At 36.7% G+C, this 21,653-nt stretch overlaps 1 protein-coding gene across 25 annotated transcripts in view; it reads right to left on the bottom strand.

Moving 5' to 3' along the window:
* PTPN13 (protein tyrosine phosphatase non-receptor type 13) overlaps positions 1 to 21,653 on the bottom strand; it is a 243,490-nt gene that overhangs the window by 73,617 nt on the left and 148,220 nt on the right. For 9 of the 25 annotated variants that reach the window (XM_024246022.3, XM_063723814.1, XM_054553499.2 and 6 more), the window contains 5 exons: positions 21,226 to 21,378; positions 15,190 to 15,372; positions 12,016 to 12,178; positions 6,290 to 6,707; positions 6,053 to 6,150 (listed from right to left, as the gene is read on the bottom strand). In XM_024246022.3, the coding sequence (XP_024101790.2) occupies positions 6,053 to 6,150; positions 6,290 to 6,707; positions 12,016 to 12,178; positions 15,190 to 15,372; positions 21,226 to 21,378 (1,015 nt within the window). Of the gene's footprint in view, positions 1 to 4,133; positions 4,191 to 6,052; positions 6,151 to 6,289; positions 6,708 to 12,015; positions 12,179 to 15,189; positions 15,373 to 21,225; positions 21,379 to 21,653 lie in introns of all 25 variants that reach the window. The other 16 variants (XM_024246017.3, XM_024246021.3, XM_054553498.2 and 13 more) reach the window with 2 other exon arrangements.

The raw sequence follows: 21,653 nt of genomic DNA, 5'->3' as shown, positions 1-21,653 counted from the left end.
CACTAGGTTTTTTAAAGTAGGCTAATCATTCACAATTAACTTCTGAAACCAATAAATGACACTTAATTGACATATTTATCAAGTTAATTCATCTACTTCACAATTCAAGCATTTACACAAACACACACTTCTTAACATCAATTACAATGACAGTTCAAATTGGTCTGTGTGTGAAGGTGTTGGTGGTGGTGAGTTCGTTCAACATATTCCTAAGGATATTTTCGTAAAGTGAATTTTCAAATTCAACTCTACATACTTCTCAAGTATATTGAAGCTTTCTGAAAATTAGAGGTTTTCGTTTCACTAAACTGTAAGCCAGAATTTCCTTAAACCTTCATATGCATTTTTGTAACAACCAAATCAGTATGAAAACAGACTTTATTTCTGTATGTGCAACATATAACCACCCATGGACTTAAAATTGCATTAATATGTCACAAAACAAATAGTAACTTTGTCACAAAACTTGTATTGATGCTTAAATGATGTAAATGTGATACTTCATATTGTATAAATAAATTCCTTTAATTTCAAAAGACAATAACAACAATAATTTCCTCTCAGGAGTGAATTAACCTTGTATCTCAATACTGTTTTGATGCAAGTTTGCTAGCTCTCTGTAGAGTATATATTCCTATTCTGTTGTTTCTTTTTGACCAAAACTTAGTTATTAGCAATAAAAGTAGTGGTAATTGGGTATTTCTAATGATTTTATTAATTAAATTACAAAAACTATCATTGGACAATGGTGTGAAGTACTTTACATATTAGGTGATCCTAAGCAAAAGCCCATCCATTATTTAATGCCTAGCTTAATGAGTTTAAGTATCCAAGATCCTTTTATCAAAAAAATAGGCAATTAGCTCTATTTTTTAGCTTGAACGAATACAAAATAACACAGAACAAAACCCATAAAATTAAATAAAACAAATAAGGGGGTGAGGTCACATTAGGAACTGAAATCAGTATAGCCTTTAAGAGACCACATTGATGAGGTCAAAGAGAGAACAGATTAAATCAAAGTGCTTTGTAAAGTGATTAAATGATGATCATTGCTTTAAATTTCCATTTCCTCCTTCAAGTTTCAGATTTAATCACCCACTGTTCAGGAATTGGGATACTTGGAAACTAAGGAAATCCATTATTCTATGGTAGGTACTTAATAAGTCCATTAGGCATACAGTTCCCAGAAAAGCAAAACCCCAAGCAGTAAAGATGGAATAAAATGAAAGAAGAAAGAGAAAATGGCTTGAGGAGACTAATGGTTGCATTGCTCTGGTTCTCATCCCAACTAAGAATAAAAAGGCACTTAACTGTGGTGAGTTTTAAACATCCCAACAAACCCATCAAAAGTTGAAAATACCTTAAGTCAAAAATGCATTTAATACATCTAACCTACTAAACATCCTAGCTTTAGCCTAGCCTAACTTAAATATGCTCAGAACACTTATGTTAACTTATAGTTGGACAAAATCATCTAAAACAAAGCCTGTTTTACATTAAGGTGGTTACTATCTCATGTAATTTATTGAATACTGTACTGAAAGTGAAAAACAGAAGGGTTGTAAGGGTACTCAAAGTACAATTTTTACTGAGTGCTTATTTCTTTTGCACCACTGTAAAGTCAAACCATGATAAGTCGGTGACCATCTATAGTTCGTGGTTTGGACACTTCAGGAAGCAACATGACAAACTTAGCTAAAAGTTACTTTTCAATTGCTGTATAGTAATTACAGTAAAACAAGAATAATCAAAATCAATTTTACATAATTCTTGGAAAAGTTTTACATATTTTTGTTTTTACTCTTATAAAGGAAACTAACCAGTGTTGTTTTTTTTTTTTTTAAGCTCAGCAACTTTTGTTTTTGAAATCACAATTTATCAAGGGATTAGAATCCTTTCCATATCACCTTTTCAAAGTGTGAGATTAGAAGAATCATGACTTTTTTATCTTTTCTTTCAAATTTCACATTATTTAAGAATCTCTGGAGGTCATAAAAGGTAAGAGCGAATATAATACATTCATCCTTGTTCTAAGTGATGAATAATTTAATAATAACTGATGTTCATTTATAATTTTCATCTAATAATCTTGACCAGCAGGAAGAACACTGAAATTAGAGTAAGAGGTCCCATATTTGATGCATGGGCAAGTAATTTTACTTTTTGATCCTTAGTTACACTATTTGCAAAAACATGTTTGCCATGCTGTATTATGTGAAAACTTGACTCTCAACAGAGTACTAATTCAGGCTACTTGGCCAGATACAAAGAGAGTTTTGAGGAAAATATAGCCTTGTTTGCAAGCTAACTGAGGCATACCTCTATATGAAGGTGGATTGGCCCTACTGTCCAGGGCAGGTGAGATTTTAAGCCTTCTGAAGGTTTAAATAGAGAAACTATCCAATGTAAATTCATGCTCATTGGCTATCCAATGTACATTCATATTCGTTTTCATCATAATCTAAGCTAAAACACATTTAAAATTATCATACTTGAATAGATTATTATCCAGCTTCTTTCAAAAGTTCAGCACGGAGAAATAATACTTAGGCATGATCACATTATGAGGAGGTCTAAAGAGTAGATTAGAGTGTAGACTCTAGAAACAGATTGCTTTTGTTCAAATCACGGCTCTACCACCTGCTAACTTTGTGACCTTCTGTACATCTTAACTCTCTATGCTTTGGTTTCTTATGTGTGAAAAAAAAAACAACATTAACACCTACCTCATAGAGTTGTTGTGGGCATTAAATGAGAAATAATAAAAAGTGCTTAGAACAGTGCTTGACACATAGTAAGCACTAAATAACTGTTAGTCAATAATTACTACCATATGGACATGCTAATAACTAAGGTATTTCAGGTATATAGGCATTCTAAATTCAGTCCATGTAAGGAGTTTGATCACTAGAAAGCTATATAACAGGATTAGCAATTTACGTCCAAGTATAAGTTCAATAATTTTTTCTTTAATGATAGGCCCTTACATTTTTTGAGGATACATTCAAAAATAAAATGAGAAGGAAAGAAACCTCATCTTCATTTGCTATGAGTATTTAAGATATTGTGTGTAGTTTTACTTTTAAAAGCAATTTTAATTCCAAGAAAATTTTTTCTCTCTTGAAGAATTAGTATGTGTATTTTTATTAGAGAATGTGAATTATGCAAAATAGCACTCTGGTGTTTGACAGTTTTGATCTAAAAATACCCAGCAATTCCATATAGTTCAGTCTTATGCCTTCTGTTTTACCTTGGCTACAGGAATATTGAAACTAAATTTACAACTTCATCAAGTTTAGCTGTATCAGTAATTTTAATTAACATAATGGCTTCTCATCAGGCTTTTAATTATTTCAACTTTAAGAGTCTAAGACTGAAACATTTTTGGAGGAAAGTAGTGTATGGATAGTAATAAAACTTTATTTTCTACTCATGAAAGTTGTTAGATCAAATAAGATAATGTATATGAAAATACTTTGCAATCTAAATTCTAAAAATTTTGAAGCCAGTGATGTTCAAGTCACTGGACATTTCTGGTCTTCTGCCTACGATTTTGTTTCTTAGATTCCTTCTAAACTATAATCTCAGCATTTAAAGTCTTCAAAATATCCTCATAATATTTAGCATAAGATTAAAAACTGGTCCCTACTTAGTTCTCAAACTTTACCCTGGCCCCCACACGCCACCATACTGAGACTCCTGCAGTTCCCTAAATTTCTTTTCTCATGATTCCATGTCTCTGACCATGCTATGCCCTTGATCTGGAATGCTTATCTTTATTGTTCTGTCTGAATAAATCCTCCTTTCCCTCTAAAATTCAGCTCAAGCATCCCTTTAAAATAACTGCCTCAGTTAAAACTCTTTTTAATAGAAATTATCTCTCACTTGAACTATTATCTTAGCTTCCCAATTAGTGTCCTTATCTCTAATTTGTCATTTCATCAACATTAGCCTAAATCAGAGGACCCATTACATCACTATGATGCTGAAAAATACAACTCTCCTTTAACTTCAATGTAAGATCAAATCCTAGGCATGGAACTCAAGACTCTTCATTGTTAGGTCCAAGACTATCTCAGTAAGGTACAAGAAATGATGGAAATGAGGGGAAAAACATTTTGTAAACCTACCATTTTCTTTTAAGTGTACTTGGGATGAAGAGTTTCCAGAACTATGCATAGTCATTCCTGTGGCATAAATTAAATATTAGACATTTCATAAGATGGTCAGATGCTAGATATCAAAGTGATTTCTTCTGATAAGCTCATAAAAATCAATAGAACAATAAGGCAGTAACATTTTGTATTTACACTGAGAAAACATCCTCCAATGGGCATTTTCACTATTTTAAATAGTAGCTAAGTATAATAACTTATTTTGCAGAATAAATTTAAACACAAATATATTGTTTCTGACAATATTTTGATATATCAAATATGAAATGATGAAACTGGAATGAGTTTTTCATTTGTTCAAGTGTTAAAAGAAAATTCATTATTCAGTAAGAATGAATAAATACAAAATGCAGAAAAATTTCCTTTAAGAGTGTTTTATGTTTTCTATAGAATATTTACTATTTTCCTTCTGATATGTAATGAATTTTCATGTAGACCAAAGCCTTCTTAATGAAAATAGTTTAGAATGTATGAGGCCCCGTTATATGTGAACACTTTGAAAAGTATTTCCTAAAAGATCAAATCAATCTCTTAGCCTATTTTCAACACACAGAGTTACCTACAGAATGAAATCTTGCCTTTTATCTAAGTTTTTTTAACTGACTGAAATTAAATTGATAGTATAATCTCTGAAAGTTGCACAAGCCTACATTAATAAAGTAATGTTGCTTCCATAAATATTTATGTATTATAATGCAGAGTTCTCTTTTGTCTTCATTTACTCCACATACCCCAAATCCAATTATAGAATAAAAAAAGCTTTTAAACTTTGGGTAATTAGAGATAAATTAACAAACCTTGAGCCTAAGAAGAGAGTTTAGTAGTATTTTGTAAGACAACAGAAGGGAAACAATCCTCATTTCCCTTTTGTTTCCCATGCTGTTTCGTATTTTGACTAGTAGTTCAGATCTCTGTGCTTAAACATCCATTCTTTTGAAAGATCAACTCCAGTGCATTTCCCTTTTAAGTTGCACAAGGCAACAGGAAACCTGAACTTTTTATCTTAAAAGGTAAGCATCTTAAAAGGTGCATATATATAGATATATATGCACACGTGCATGCACACACACACACATACACACAACTTTACTTAAATAATATGCCCTGCTATCTGGGAGAATTTGAAGAAACTGAAATCAACTTAAAAACTTCTACCTATCAACCATAGCACATTTCATAAAATTACCTAAGGTTTTAGAGACAATTTTGTTCCTGCTAAGCTGAAAGCATCCTAAGTAAATGCTTCTCCAAAACTATAGCATTACCAGAGTTCATTCACATCGGCTTGAAAGGAAAAGCCAAAAAAGGTAATCCAAAGTAATGGCACATGACAGTCTTAGTAAGACTGTCATGGCAACTGTGACCAAGAGAAGCTAACAGACTGGGTGTGGTGGCTCAAGCCTGTAATCTCAGCACTTTGGGAGGCCAACGTGGGCAGACCCCTTGAGTCCAGGAGTTCAAGACCAACCTGGGCAACATGGTGAAACCCTATCTCTATAAAAAAATATAAAAAGCCAGATGTGGTACTGCGTTCCTGTAGTCACAGCTATTCAGGAGGCTGAGGTGGGGGGATCACTTGGGCCCAGGAGTTCGCGGCTGCAGTGAGCCATGATCTCTGCACTCCAGCCTGGGTGACAGAGTAAGACCCTGTCTGAGGGGGAAAAAAAGAGACGCTAATAGTCTGTACCATGAAGCAATCACTTGTTAAATCAAGTGGTAATTTGATTTGGTGCATTTTAAGTAGCCTAAAATTTATATTCAGTTTTGGCAATTAGGACATGGAACCCAAAATAATTTGATAATTAAGATGATCTTGTTCACTTCCCTCTGAGCATGAGGTATGGGACAAAGAAGGTAAGCTTGTTTTTGCTGACCTAGAACATATGCTTGCCCAGGGTCTTCAATGGATGAGGAGTCTGATTCATGTTTCCTCCTTTCAGGACTTCTATTTAAACTCGCAACAGACTTTGAACTGAAGAGGGAAAAGGAAGGTAGGAGGGAAGTGTCAATGTAAAAAAATATGGTGAAAATAATAAAACGTCAAAACAAAAAGAAACGTATGAAATGTAGAATTTACAAATATGTAATTGGGTTAGTTAATATGTTCTTACTTATTAAGTTTTGTCACTCCTGCCAAAGATTCTGCATCAGATCTTGACATCTGGTGAGAAGGTTTTCCCACCAACTCTGCAACAGTTTGTGGTGGGGGTTCCATGTTAACAATGACATTTTTCCGATGTGGATAGAGAGAGGCCTGACTGAGATCATGGTATGATTTACTCATCTCTCTAGGCTTTTCCTCCCATGAAGCTTTGTCATTCTTCTCTTTTGAACTGTTTTGCAATGGCTGGTAAAGCGACAGCTCTGAGCAGGATAGCCTCTTCAGAATCTCAGCTTGAACTGATAAAGGTCGAACAGCAAGTTTGTTGAGGGTGCTGCTGGCCAGACTGCCAGTGCTGATTGCTCGTCCCATATTAAATCCTCTAACAGACTCTGCTTGGAGATTCAGGCTCCTAAACGAAGCTCTCTCTACAAGGAAATAGGATTGCTTTACATGATGGTAACGCCACAGTACTTTTATGAGAATAATTATGTTAATAAATAAGCAGCATGCAGTTTTTAATCATTTTGATTGCCAGCATAAGTAGGTAGCTTTCAAAGTGTGGCAATCAGGGTTTTAAAAAGGAGGGATGAAGATCTGGTTTTCATAACATATTTTCATCTCTTTAGCTTTCTCTTAGTTGCAGCCTACTCAACATTTCCTGCTTTATCTAATGATTTTCTTGGACTCAACAATGTTTGGGGCTCAGACTTGCTGACACCAAATTCCTTATAGGTTTCAGTTAGAAATGAGAATGACATTTAACACAGAAATTTTCAAACCTAGTACTGTCTCTGCTAAAATATCAGCACCCAAGGATAGGGAGAGGGACAGACGAAACCTGGATGGGCTGAGATGGTGAATACACACCTGAAAAAGCTATGCAGAGGAGTTTTGCCCAGACAGTTTTTAAAGCTTAAGGCAGATTGCGGTGATGGTGAATTGCATACTTTAAATGGGTGAACTGTATGGTATTGAATTGTATCTCAATAATGCTGTTACAAAAAAAAAGCATTTACGGCAAATTATTCCTTTTGTTATTTCACTACTATGCCAAACCCACCTTCTCACTGGGCTGACTTAAGGATTTATCTGAGGCAACAGAGGAATGGGAGAATCAAACAGTACTAATCTGTCTGTTTCAGTATCTGTAAATTAACGTGATCAGGGAGCTGGGCATCTCTTTATGCTTCAATTTCTTTCACTCCCAAATACACATCCAAAGTTCTCTTACAGAGGCTAAATTTACCGATACTTTATAACAAGTGTTTGGCTATTCTATTTTGTAGGAACCAATGTCACGGTGATATTTTAATATTTGAGGCTAATAACAAAAGCAATGCAGCATACGTAAATGAAGAATAGGAGCAAAGGATTTCAAACGATTTAGTTTTTCATGCAGTTAGTGACCCACATCACAAGGCACTCCCTTTGATCCCCTCTGGAAAGCAGCAATTCTATGTTGTTGCATTCTACATGGAATTAAGTTTGACTGCTACATACAACAACTGGGAAAACTTCCTTTTATAAAGAAAATGTCTCCCTCAAGGGTGCCAGGTGATGATGATGATGATGATGATGAAGAAGACGAAGAAAAAGGAGGAGGAGGAGGAAGAGGAGACAGAGGAGGAGGGAGGGAAGGGAGGAGGAAGAAAGAAAATATCAAATGATTACTGACTTAGATTCTTGGATTGTTCCATTTATCTTCTACTTCCTAGGAAGATTAATAATTGATATTTTCTCTCAGGCATAAAGAGGTAGGAAAACATTAAAGGTTTTTAATATTCATGCATCAGAATGAAGTTTAAAGAAACATGCCTTATTGTCACTAGGAAAATTCAATGATCTCTCTCTGAAGTGGAAGTGGGCACCAAGTTATAACAAGACCTTAAAAAACAAAGACTTTTAAAAATACACCTTTGTTAAAAATTCCCATAATCAGGCCGGGCGCAGTGGCTCACGCCTGTAATCCCAGCACTTTGGGAGGCTGAGGCGGGCGGATCATGAGGTCAGGAGATCGAGATCATCCTGGCTAACACGGTGAAACCTCGTCTCTACTAAAAATACAAAAAATTAGCTGGGCGTGGTGGCAGGCGCCTGTAGTCCCAGCAACTCGGGAGGCTGAGGCAGCAGAATGGCGTGAACCTGGGAGGTAGAGCTTGCAGTGAGCTGAGATCACGCCACTGCGCTCCAGCCTGAGCGACAGAGCGAGACTACATCTCAAAAAAAAAAAAATTTCCATAATCATCTTTACCTCAAAATATAGTTTTTATTAGAGCAAATAATGCTATTCTATTTTCAGTTACTTTATGAGTAGCCTGTAATCAAAGAAGCAAAATGAAGTCTTCAGAAGGAAATGCCTTTACACCCAATAGATTTCTCCATCCTTAAAGAAAATGTGGACCCAATTTTGGCAGGAATAAGGATAGCTGGCTCAGTTTAGTCAGTTTTGTGAACATATTAGGGAGTATGCTATTCAAATCCATTTGTAGCCTACTCTCAGATATGGGATGGGATCATAAACCAACAATTTATCTGGTCTTTCCTACTGCCTTTTACCTGGAAAGAACTCCAACATAGATTAGAATGAACCTGTATCCTAATACTAATGTTTCAAATTTGAACACAAAGGCTCTCTAGCTCCACACTCAGTCTGCAATCCATACTTCCTAATCTGTTTCTGCTATTGTTCAGTCCCTGGTACCATTTTGTGCTCCCTTATATCTCCAGCTTAATCATATTCTCTTTTTATGAGAGGGACTTCATTTATTCTCATATCCCATAGTACTGTGCACTTATAAATAGTAAATGCTCAATAATTGATTAATCTTAAATCCATGCAAATCAGTTCTTGGGAAACTCATCAAACAGAAAGTACACTGGATTAGGAATTAAGAGACCTCTATATATGACATGAGGGCAAAACACTATCTTCTCTGAACCTGTTTTGCCATTAGTAAAATTTTGAACTTAATGACCTGTAAGGTTCTTTCTAGCACCAATATTCTATGACTCTAAAGAAGCAGCATACATTTGTTAGCCCATTAACCTCCCACAGATAACACCAGTTGTTTTCACTTGTAGTACAAATAAATAGGCAGACAATTACTTATAAGCCAAGGGGAAAGATATAGATCACACCATCTTAAAGTGATTTCACATATGAGGGCAAGGATACATAGCTGTTGTGATCCTAGGGGTAAACCTGTTATATATATACACAACATTATTCCCAGCCCCACTCCATGGATGAAGAAACTGAGATTCTAAAAAGTCACTTACTTTCCTAAGGTCATTCATTCATCTACTACTACTGCTGCTGCTGCTGCTGCTGCTGCTATTACCGCTATTACATGGTATAGCAGCATATAGTATAGTAGTAGTACTATCTTCTAGTGGTAAAACATTGTTGATGATGCTGATGACAATAATGATAATGAATACTTCAGTAAATATTTACTGAATACTTTGTGCCAGGTAGTTTTAAAGGAGTCTACATGTATGAATTCATTTCCTTTTCACAACTTTCTGATATAGGTATTATCTTACGGCAATCATTTTATAGATAAAGTAACTAAGGCAAACAGTTTAAGTAGCTTGCCCAAAGTTTTAGGGCTTGTAAGTAACAGAGCCTAATTTGCCACTGGCAATTTGGCTCCTGAGCTCATGCTCTTAACTGCTATACCATATTGTTCTTCAGTATAAGAAATGTTGAGGATGAGAGACTAACTTCAAACTTTTGTCTTCTGATTCTGTTCACTATACAACAACTATAATGAAGTAACCTTCAATTGTTATGGATTGTACTGAATAGAATATTAGTCAAAGTAAGAATGCTGATGGCTCTAATAGGTCTGATATTTCACTATACTTTGAAAATATATAAGAGCATATAAACTTTCTAGCAGAGCAAAGCAGAAAGAGAATAATGATATTATAGCAGTGGTTACTGTATTTTAGCATGTGTAAAAATCATTACTGAGTTGGGAGGCCGAGGCGGGCAGATCACGAAGGTCAGAAGTTTGAGACCAGCCTGGCCAACATAGTGAAACCCCGTCTCTACTAAAAATACAAAAATTAGCTGGGCATGGTGGTGGGCGCCTGTAATCCCAGCTACTCTGGAGGCTGAGGCAGGAAAATCACTCGAAACCAGAAGGCGAAGGTTGCAGTGAGCCAAGATTGCACCCAAACAAGATTTTGACAAGAGCGAAACTCCGTCTCAAAAAAAAAAAAAAAAAAAAAAACATTACTGAGGAAAGCCTGTTAAAGTACAGATTCTAGGGACCAAATTCCCAAAGACTGTAGCTCTCTGAGTTTTACGTAGGTTCCTGGAATCTTCATTTTAAATCAGCATACAACCTCCACCCCATCATGATTCCGAAAGGTTTAGAAACATCTAGTCATAGGTTGCCATCGCCCCAGTCTGCTCTTATGGGGAAAATATTTTCTGAATGTGAAACAGTTTGGGTAAAGAATTCAGAGGACCCTGCAGCACAAGGTCATCAGTGCTATTCCATTAAATTTTTAAATCACATACTTCTGACTGTTTCACTTATAAGAATTCACTATGTAGAATTAGATTTTGTATAATTTTAATCTCTAATTGCAGAAATCACCAAATCAGTTTTATCTCTCTGAAATTTAAATATTTCAATTCTGATTGAGATATTTTTTCAGAGTCAGATGAGTTTCTTCTGCTGGCTCCTTTTCAAAAGAAAATAAACCATTCTCCTGACCATTTACATTGGGTACTGTGATTATTCATCTCAATCTCAGAACAGGGATGCACCCAAGTAAAACTAATAGGTGGTAAATCTGCCACCCAGAAAACTATACAGTGTGTCTCTTCACTGTCCTGTTCTGGGTGCATACTTCCCCCATCCTCTGCCTTGTTTCGTGTGTTTTTTCCCTCATCTCTAAAGCCCTTCCATTTATCTCGAAACTACTTGCATTATTTTTATCCTTCATATCCAATTCAAGTGCCACCTGTCTAGTAATCTAGCCTCTGATTTCCCTCTTCTAACAGTATAGGTCATAAAGTCTGTACAATATAATCTGTTCTTCAAATCCTGATTTTTTTTTTTTTTTTGAGACAGAGTCTCGCACTGTCGCCCGGGTTGGAGTGCAATGGCACGATCTCAGCTCACTGCAACCTCCGCCTCTCAGGTTCAAGCGATTCTCCTGCCTCAGCCTCCCAAGTAGCTGGGATTACAGGTGCCCGCCACCACACCTTGCTAATTTTTTGTATTTTTAGGAGAGACGGGGTTTCACCATGTTTGCCAGGCTGGTCTCAAACTCCTGACCTCGTGATCCACCCGCCTCAGTCTCCCAAAGTGCTAGGATTACAGGCATGAGCCACTGTGCCTGGCTGAAATCCTGAACTTCTATTGCGTATTGCTGTTTCAAGCATGTTGGTCTTACCTTTCCAAATATTCCATAAGTTTACTGAGGGTAGAGAACATGGCCCAAATATTTATAATGTTTACATCAACTAGCCTATCATTGCTAAGCACAAAATGGACACTTCAACAGGTATTCCCTAGGAGTATTCTCTCAGGGTGAACATGAAATGGAAATATTGGCTTCATTTGTGACACCTTTATAGACTTGATTTAGCTATTTAACATGTATATACATTGTAAATTTTCATCCTAATCATGGCAGTTCTTTTAAAACTTGGTGGCAAAAATTATTCATATTCCCAGGAGTCATCTGAAATAGTCTGCTTCTCCTTACCAATATCTTGGGCATCTTGGTTGCTCTGTCTTGCTCTCATCTGTAGCTGGAACTTATGTTGGTAAGAGCAGAGGTGCAGCAGGTACTGGCATACCTTACTGTTGTCTGTCTGGAAGGCATGTTTTATTCCATCTGATGTATTTTGCAATGTGATTTTCTTTTTCTACAATATTAACCAAGGGTATTCATAATTATAATAAGTAGAGATATTATTTATATTTCTTGTTGTTAGGCACTGGGTATTGACTTACATCTGATATAAATATAATCCTATATAGTCATGCATCACTTAACAATAAAGACATGTTCCAAGAAATACATCATTAGGTGATTTTGTCATTGTGCAAACATCCTGAAGTGTACTTATACAAACTTAGATGGGCTAGCTTACTACTACACACCTAGGCTATACGATGTAGCCTATTGCTCCTAGGTTTCAAACCTGTACAGCATACTACTATACTAAATACTGTAGGCAATTGTTTGTGTAGTATACATCTAAACACAGAAAAGGTGTGGTAAAGATACAACATTATAATCTTATAGGACCACCATTGCTCATGGTCAGTTGCTGACTGAAAAATCATTATATGGCACATGACTGTATTATTATAAACAAATGCAAGAAATAAATTAATATTGTTTGCCACTTTCAGAAATTGTAGCCTAAATCTAGATTGTATATATCAGTCTTCAACAAGGGAAACATTCCTTTGATAAGATTATTGATATTTTGAATTTATGGTAATGTTGTCTGGGTGGCATAAAGGCTGAATAGAAGTTGTAGAAAATTAAAGAAAATGTGAGATGGAGAGGTACTGGTAACATAACTGCTTGGTTGAGAGATAAAACACATTGATATTTAAAGATGGTGATTTGTGCCAAATATAGGGAAAGTAGGAGAATCATCAAATCAGTTTTATCACTCTGAAATTTCTTGAAAACTGAATGTCTTTTGTGGAAGAGAGCATACTCCAATTTGTGACCTATATGGTGAGGCTTGCTGGTGACCCATGCCTTAAGAGACCAGTGTTCAACATGTCGGGGATCTAAGACTAATGTCTCTGGAGAACCACTTAAGTCCAGTTAGACTGTACTCTAGCTCTTGGCTACTGTGCAGATTATTCTACTTCATGTCCCTTGTCTTTACTTCAAATGAGGAAATAGGCATGGAAAAGCCAAGTTTAGTAGGCTTTCAAAAGTTGTAATAACAGAGTATTACCCAGACTTCAATAATGTCATCTTTACAATTTCTAGCCTTGGTTATTTATAAATTTTTCAGTCGACTTTTCTTACTTATATAAATTCAAAGAAATTTTAGAAATAAAACATTGTTAAATTCTAGCTAGATATTGTTGCCAATGAAAGCTCCAGGATTAAACCTGTTTTCTTTGTTAGAAACAGAAATTAGTAAGTATTAGAGAGGAGCTAAAGATACAGTAGCAACAAACTAGTATCTTGATTATCAGTAGTATACCTAGTAACTCTTCAAATACTTGGAGAACATTTTTTTTCCCCCTAACAAACATACCACTTAACCACTGTCAAGGAATTTGCAAAGACACTGAACTCCATAGTTGTAAAACTCTCTCACTGATTCAAGCATAAACATGAAAGAAAGAATCTCCTTAGTTGATCAGTCAAAAGAACTACAGAACCAGTACCTATAATAAAACACCCAAAGGCAGCAAATATCACACACAAAAAATGCCAGAGATAGGTTAGAGGTTCATATTAATTATGAAAAGTGATAGTATAGATGATTTAATATCTAAGAAAGATGTATAGTTTTGAAACACATACAAAAAATATTTGATTCTCTCCAAGTGTTAATGGATGGACTGGATAAGAAATGTGCTTGAGAGAACTCAGTTGTGAGATATGAGAAGACCAAATGGTAACTTTTCCACTTCCCCAGAGGTTAGTAGAAGAAAAAAGGAGAGTTAAAAAAAAAATAGAGTTTTGTGTTAGAGAAAGAACTTCAGGAAAAATGAATGCTATTAAATATAGGAATAATTTCCATGGGAATGCGAACTATTCTCTATTCCCACAAATCTTTAAAAATGAACTAATCACAGCTAGTTCTATATATGTGGGTTAGTGTGGTAGCTTGGCAAATTACATAGAGCTGACTGCTGTGTGATTATTTGACTTGTCACCTTTTCAAAATGGTCCAAAACTGGATTTATACTTAATTAATCTAAGGTTTCCTTCAGACATGGGCTCTGCCAGCATTTCCACTGGGAGAAGGCAAGTTAAACCCAGGTAATTTCTTGGTCCTGACAATCTTGAGAAGATGTGGGTGGTCTGGAGAACATATTATCTGACAACCTATCTCTTGGTTTCAGAGGAAGCCAATCAACTAACCATTAGGTCTAGGAATGGTCTCAGGGTTGAAGAGATCCATCAGGACCTTGGTAACTTTATAAATACTGTTTTGCTGAGACTATACTTTAGCCTAAAGACGAACTAAAGGTATCAGTAGTTTTCCTGAATACCACTAGGAAAACAAACACCTGAACATATTAATATTTTTTATTCATCTCTGAAGTCTGCCAATGGAACTTTAATGTTCAGGTGTCCCAACTAGGTCCAAAATCAAAATATGCTTTTATCGCTAACTATCTTCCATAAACATATTATTTTCTGAAAATCATTTTCTAACTTTATCTCTATAGAGAGCTGTACACTAAAAATCTAAAACTGCAGAAAGTCTTGGGACTAGTTCATAAAATCCAGTAAGTCTCTGTACCTCTGCGATTCAAATAACAGTTGCTACAAGGGGGTTTACTATTGGGCCAGACAAGGTTCACTAGGGTTAAGACAACTATCTATCTTAAAAACATTACGAGGATTTCTCCATGTGAGAAGTTACAACCCTAGAATAAATTCTGACTTATTCAGAGAATTCAACTTGGTTGTAATTTAACTAAAGTTAATTGGGCATATAACCAGCCAGGAATGTGTAATAATCTTAAAAGTCACCTGTTGAAAAAACCAGACATAAATAAAATCTCAATAATAGTTTCCACAACTACAAAGGAAGAGTTAAATAGTATTAAGATGTATTATCCCCACTGAATGGCAGAGTCTAAGGAAAGTCTGTTAATATGTTACATTGGAAGTTGGTAATATCATTTGAAAATATAATGAAAAGAGGTTAAATGGACATACAGAAAAAGATATTTTCTTGGTTTCCCTCCATGGAAAGCGAAGGACCAATGTGCGCACTCCATTGTGAACTTCAAACACAAGGACACCTTTAGAACAGACTCCAAGCAATATTCCTGTTTGTGACTTTTTCTCAGGGTGCACTCGGTGAAAATGAACTCCATATTCTGTCAGTCTTTGGCAGACCTGTTGGAATAATACCATACCATAGCAATACAGTTTGGTAAATGGTGACATAAAGATATTGAAGCTGTATGATATGGTTTGGCTGTGTCCCCCCGCAAATCTCATCTTGAATTCCCACATGTTATGGGAGGGACTCACTGAGAGGTAACTGAATCATGGGGGCAGGTCTTTCCTGTGTTGTTCTCGTGACAGTGAATAAGTCTCATGAGATCTGATGGTTTTAAAAAGGGGAGTTTCCCTGTACAAGCTCTCTTCTCTTGTCTGCCTCCATGTGAGACATGCCTTTCACCTTCTGCCATGATTGTGAGGCCTCCTCAGTCACATGGAACTATAAGTCCATTACACCTCTCTCTTTTGCAAATTGCCCTGTCTCAGGTATGTCTTTATCAGCAGCGTGAAAATGGACTAATACAGTAGATTGGTACCAGTAGAGTGGGCATGGCTGAAAAGATACCTGAAGATGTGGAAGTGACTTTGGAACTGGGTAACAGGCAGAGGCTGAAACAGTTTGGAGGGCTCAGAAGAAGACAGGAAAATGTGGGAAAGTTTGGAACTTTCTAAAGACTAGTTGAATGGCTTTGACAAAAATGCTGATAGTGATATGAACAATAAGGTCCAGGCTGAGGTGGTCTCAGATGGAGATGAGGAACTTGTTGGGAACTGGAGCAGAGGTGACTTTTGTTATTTTCTTTTTTCTTTCTTTTTTTTTTTTTTTTTTGGCAAAGAGATTGGCAGCATTTTGCCCTTTCCCTAGAGATTTGTGGAACTTTGAACTTGAGACAGATGATTTAGGGTATCTGGTGGAACAAATTTCTAAGCAGCAAAGCATTCAATATGTGACTTGGGTGCTGTTAAAGGCATTCAGTTTTAAAAGGGAAACAGGCATAAGAGTTTGGAAAATGTGCAGCCTGACAATGTGATAGAAGGAAAATTCCATTTTCTGAGGCAAAATTCAAGCTGGCTGCAGAAATTTACGTAAGTAACAAGGAGCCAAATGTCAATCACCAAGACAATGGGGAAAAGGTTTCCAGGGCATGTCAGAGACCTTTGCAGCAGCCCCTCCCATCGCAGGCCTGGAGGTTTAGGAGGAAAAAATGGTTTTGTGGGCTGGGCCCAGGGTCCCTCTGCTGTGTAGAGCCTAGGGACTTGGTGCCCTGTGTCCCAGCCACTCCAGCTGTGACTAAAAGGGGCCAAGGTACAGCTCAGGCTGTTGTTTCAGAGGCTGGAAGCTCCAAGCTTTGACAGCTTCCACGTGGTGTTGAGCCTGTGAGTGCAGACAAGTCAAGAACTGAGGTTTGGGAATCTTTGCCTAGATTTCAGAGGATGTATGGAAATGCCTGGATCCCAGGGAGAAGTTTGCTGCAGGGGCAGGGCCCTCATGGAGAACCTGTGCTAGGGCAGTAGGGAAGGGAAATGTGGGGTTGGAGCCTGCACACAGAGTACCAACTGGAGCACCACTTAGTGGAGCTGTGAGAAGAGGGCCACTGTCCTCCAGACCTCAGAATGGTAGATCCAACAACAACTTGCACCATGCACCTGGAAAAGCCACAGATACTCAACACCAGCCCATGAAACCAGCCAGGAGGGGGGCTATACCCTACAAAGACACAGGGGCAGAGCTGCCCAAGACCTTGGGAGCCCACCTCTTGCATCAGCTTGACCCAGATGTGAGACATGCAGTCAAAGGAGATCATTTTGCAGCTTTAAGGTTTGCCTGCCCTGCTGGATTTCGGACTTGCAGGGGACCTGTAGCCCCTTTGTTTTGGCCAATTTCTCCCATTTGGAATGGCTGTATTTACCCAATGCCTGTACCCCCATTGTACCTAGGAAGTAACTAACTTGCTTTTGATTTTGCAGGCTCATAGGCAGAAGGGACTTGCCTTATCTCAGATGAGACTTTGGACTGTGGACTTTTGAGTTAATGCTGAAATGAATTAAGACTTTGGAGAACTGTTGGGAAGGCATGATTGGTTTTGAAATGTGAGGACATGAGATTTGGGAGGGGCCAGAAGCGGAATATGGTTTGGCTGTGTCCCCACCCAAATCTCATCTTGAATTTCCACATGTTGTGGGAGGGACCCAGTGGGAGGTAAGTGAATCATGGGGACAGGTCTTTCACATGCTGTTCTCATGATAGTGAGTAAGTCTCATGAGATCTGATGGTTTTAAGGAGGGGAGTTTCCCTGTACAAGCTCTCTTCTCTTGTCTGCCGCCATGTGAGACCTTCCACCATGATTGTGAGGCCTCCCCAGCCACGTGGAACTGTAAGTCCATTAAACCTGTTTCTTTTGTAAATTGCCCAGTCTTGGGTATATGTCTTTATCAGCAGTGTGAAAAAGGACTAACACACGATATCAATGTAGTTTAATGTGGAAAGGATAATCTTTTCAACAAAGGTTACTGAAACAACTGTATATCCACATGCTAAAAAAATGAATTTCAACCCTTACTTCACCCTATACATGAAATTTAACCAAAAATGGATCACAGACCTAAATATAGGCACTAAAAGAATAAAACTTAGAAAGTGTCTGTGACCCAGGGTTGGGCAAAAATTTCTTAGATGGAACACAAAAACCATAAACTAGAAAATAAAAAAAATGGGAAACTTCATTAACATTGAAAACTTGCTCATCAAGAGTTAATGTTGGCCGGCGCAGTGGCTCATGCCTGTAATCCCAGCACTTTGGGAGGCCAAGGTAGGCAGATTACTTCAGGCTAGGAGTTTGAGACCAGCCTGGCCATCATGACAAAATCCTGTCCCTATGAAAAATACAAAAATTAGCCAGGTATGGTGGTGCACATGTGTAATCCCAGCTACTCAAGAGGCTGAGGAAGAAGCATCACTTGAACCTGGGAGGTGGAGGCTGCAGTGAGCCAAGATTGCACCACTGAATTCCAGCCTGGGCAACAGAGTGAGACTCTTAAAAAAAAAGAGTCAATGTTAAGAAAATGTAAGGCAAGCCACAGACTAGGAGTAAATACATGTAAAACCTATGTATCTGATAAAAGACTTGTATCCAGAATATTTAAAGAACATGTACTTCTTAACAGTAAGGAAACATATAACCAGTTACAAAAGGGGGTAAAAAGTTTTATTTGACACATCAATAAAGATGATATATAAATGGCAAATAAACACATGAAAAGATTGGTCAACATAAATAGTAATGAGGGAAGAACAAATTTAAAACCATAATAATATACCACTACTCACCTATTTCAATTTTTAAAGTGAAAAAGACTGAAACTACCAAGTGTTGTTGTCCAGGATGTGGAGCAACTGAAATTCACACACTGTTGGTAGGACTATAACATTGTACAATGATTTTGGAAAACAGTTTGGAAGTTTCTTACAAAGTTAAACATGTACTTGCTATAGGTCCCAGCAATCCTATTGCTAGATATTTACTCAGGAGAAATAAAAACTGTGTTCACAGAAAAATGTGAACTGGAATGTTTATAACAGCTTTATATCTATCAACTAATGAAAAGAATAAGCAAATTATGTATCTGCACAAAGAAAAACTACTCAGAAAAAAAAAAAGAAAAGAAACTACTGACATATACCACACCATGGATGAATCTTAAAAGTATTATTCTAGGCCAGGCACAGTAGCTCACACCTGTATCCCAGCACTTTGGGAGGCCGAGGTAGGCGGATCACAAGGTCAAGAGATTGAGACCATCCTGGCTAACATGGTGAAACCATGTCTCTACTAAAAATATAAAAAATTAGCCGGGCGTGGCGGCACGTGCCTGTAGTCCCAGCTACTTGAGAGGCTGAGGCAGGAGAATGTTTGAACCCGGGAGGCAGAGGTTGCAGTGAGCCGAGATCATGCCACTGCACTCCTACCTGGCAACAGAGTGAGACTCTGTCTCAGAAACAGAAACAAAAAAAAGTATTATTCTAAGTGAAAGAAGCCAGACATAAAAGACTGTATATTATATTATTTTTTACATGACATTCTAGAAAAAAAAACACTATGGTAATTGCAGATCAGTAGTTGCTAAGGGTTACAGGTAGGGGGAGGGGACTGACTATAAAGAGACAAGAGGGAGCTTTATATATTCAAAATGTGCTATATCAGGAGTTGATAAACTTTTTCTGTAAAGGGCCAGATAGTAAATATTTCAGGCTTTGTGGGTCATATGATCTTTATTGTAATGAATGGACTTTGCTGTTACAGTATGAATGCAGATACAGATGATATATAAAGAAATGAATATGGACTAGTTCCAATAAAACTATTTACAAAACAGGCAGGCCACAGTTTGCTAACCCTTGTTCTCAAGACTGTGGAGGTGGCTGCTGAACTGTATACATATTTTTATATTCTATTATACTTTATTATTTTATTTTATTTTCAGATGGGGTCTCATTCTGTTACCTAGGCTGGAACCCAGTGACAAGATCAAAGCCTACTGCAGCCTCAAACTCCCAGGCTCAAGTGATCCTACATCAGCCTCCCAACCAGCTGGGATTACAGGCATGCATAACTACTCCCAGCTCAACTGCACATATATTTTAAAAACTCCCCAAACACTTAAAAATGGTAAATTTTATTGTATATAAATTATACTTCAATAAAGCAGATTTACGAAAGATATTTCAAAAACAACATAATATATAGCAAAAGTGTAGCCTTAGAAGATTGTGTTAACAAGATAAAACTTCTTAAGTTAGAAGAAAGATGCTAAAGTTAAAGGGAAATGAAGTAACAGAATATATTATTAAAAGGAGTAGGGCAACCTAATATTCCTTAGGCATGCTATTTACAGGGAGAAAACTGAAACTTAGAAAAGTTAAATACATTGTTCAAGGTCACTCAGCTAGTTGAAATAAGAATTCAAATGCAAGACTGTCTGTCTGCAAATCCTCATGCAAATTCTTTTCATTGTGCCAATTTGCCTCTACCTTTATTAATAAAATTATAATGTAACATCTTACTTTCTACAAGTATAAAAATGTAATAACTAAAAAAAGTGTAAGTCCATAATTTTATATCTTTAAATTTGGACTCAAACAGAAAAAACCACCTTGCCTTTCTTTCTTTCCATGAACACTAAATTAAAGGTAATGTAAGTCTGTGAATAAAATCCCTTCATAAATTTTCACAGGGCTGGTAAACTTGGTTTCTTTCTATATGTAGCAGCGAATAGAAGGCATACTGTTACATCCTAGGAAGCTAAAACAGAAGACTGTTCTGAAAATTTGTCTTTTCAACAGAACATTATCTTATACTTGCTATTTGCATTGGAAGTTTACATAGTACTATTTTTCTTGATCATAAATGCACTATTTATGTAAGGTCATATAGAAAGCTGGTTATAGGTCTAATAGACTGTAGAACTAATAGAACTGTAAACTAATAAGTCAATTTTTCTGACTCTCTACTTCTATCTACATTAATTGGCATTTAGTGGGAAGACCATTTTTAAAGGATGTAACTGAATTTTAAACCTTTTGAGAAAAAGCAAAACAAACAATTCTAGAATCAGTATGAACTTGCCTCTCATATCAAGCCATTCACCAAATTCATTTTTTTCTTCTGTATAATGTATTTTGATTTTGAGTATGGAATAAGATAAAAGCATAGGTTTAACAGCCAGATAGACATGGGTTCAAATCATATCTGCCCCATATCCTGGGAACATTACATTTCCTCTTTGAGCCTCATTTCCCTCTTTTACAAAATGAGAATTAAAATACCATAATTTTAGCCAGCAATGAGATGAGATTATGCACAGTATCAGTTATTGGCACTTGAACTCTTAGATATGTGTCCTCTAACACTTCTTGCTTACTTGAAAAACATACAAAGCTTATCATTTGTAATCTTGCATGCTTACCTTTAAAAATTCTAACTCTGTCTCTTTTTCAGAAGCTCCCACATACGTATTATGCAATTTGGGTAACTCTTCTTTGATATAGGATAAATCAAGTTTCTCCATCACTCTGGCGGGCAAATAGTGCTCCATTCTAAAGTAAGACACACCATGAACCTAGATAAAAGAACGTTTTCATAAGCAATTGTTTGCCTTTTATTGGAGTAAACCCTCTTCCTTCTATCTTAAAGTTCTTGCTTTGGCTAAGAGATGAAGTACTTCTATTTCCACCTCTCTAAGGAATGAGTTTTAGAAGAAATGCATCAGTCTTTCTTTTTTATTCAGTGAGATAAAATGACTGAACTGATTAGCAAGCTTGAGGAGTGTGACATTCAAGGGCCTCATATCACTCTAGTTTAGGATGAACGTTGTGAAGGATGCTGCTCCAGTAG

The sequence above is a fragment of the Pongo abelii genome, chromosome 3, assembly GCF_028885655.2.
Source record: "Pongo abelii isolate AG06213 chromosome 3, NHGRI_mPonAbe1-v2.0_pri, whole genome shotgun sequence".
Taxonomy (NCBI): Eukaryota; Metazoa; Chordata; class Mammalia; order Primates; family Hominidae; genus Pongo; species Pongo abelii.
Note: the sequence above shows the minus strand (reverse complement) of the source record. Positions and strands in the feature narration are given on the sequence as shown.